Below are 394 nucleotides of genomic sequence, written 5' to 3'. Positions count from 1 at the left end.
CACCAGCAGATGGAAGAAAGAAGAAACTTCGAAGATTCTCAATCCGTCAGTCGACATAAGAAAGAAGAAGAAAGATGGAGACAGTTGCTATTACTTCTCACCTTCATGTTTGCTGTAGGCTTTTGCATTGCTTCACCTGACTCCATTCTGGGGGCTACGGCCTCACAGGATCTTGTTGAACGTGGGGGAGCTGGTACGTCCAACCTGGAGACACACTATCAAACTTCATCTCTCTCTATATCCAACTGGTATATATCTGTCTATACATATATCCTTTGTATGCATGCATATATTCCTAAATACATACATATGACTTCGGAAGTTCCAGGCCGTCGATACTTTCGCGCATCTTGCTAGCTAACGCGTGAGTTTTCTCGACGAAAGAGGAGGGGTG

At 44.4% G+C, this 394-nt stretch overlaps 1 protein-coding gene across 1 annotated transcript in view; it reads left to right on the top strand.

The window, feature by feature from the left end:
* CSUI_011551 (uncharacterized protein) overlaps positions 1-193 on the top strand; it is a 774-nt gene extending 581 nt beyond the window's left edge. The window contains exon 1 of the mRNA XM_068071649.1: positions 1-193. This exon is cut by the window's left edge and continues 581 nt beyond it. Within this exon, the coding sequence (XP_067916375.1) occupies positions 1-118 (118 nt within the window). The 3' untranslated portion in view covers positions 119-193.
* The last annotated feature ends 201 nt before the right edge of the window (positions 194-394 follow it).

This window comes from Cystoisospora suis, assembly GCF_002600585.1.
Source record: "Cystoisospora suis strain Wien I chromosome Unknown contig_13468, whole genome shotgun sequence".
NCBI classification, from domain to species: domain Eukaryota; phylum Apicomplexa; class Conoidasida; order Eucoccidiorida; family Sarcocystidae; genus Cystoisospora; species Cystoisospora suis.
The sequence above is the reverse complement of the archived record's forward strand: the minus strand, read 5'-3'. Positions and strand labels throughout refer to the sequence as shown.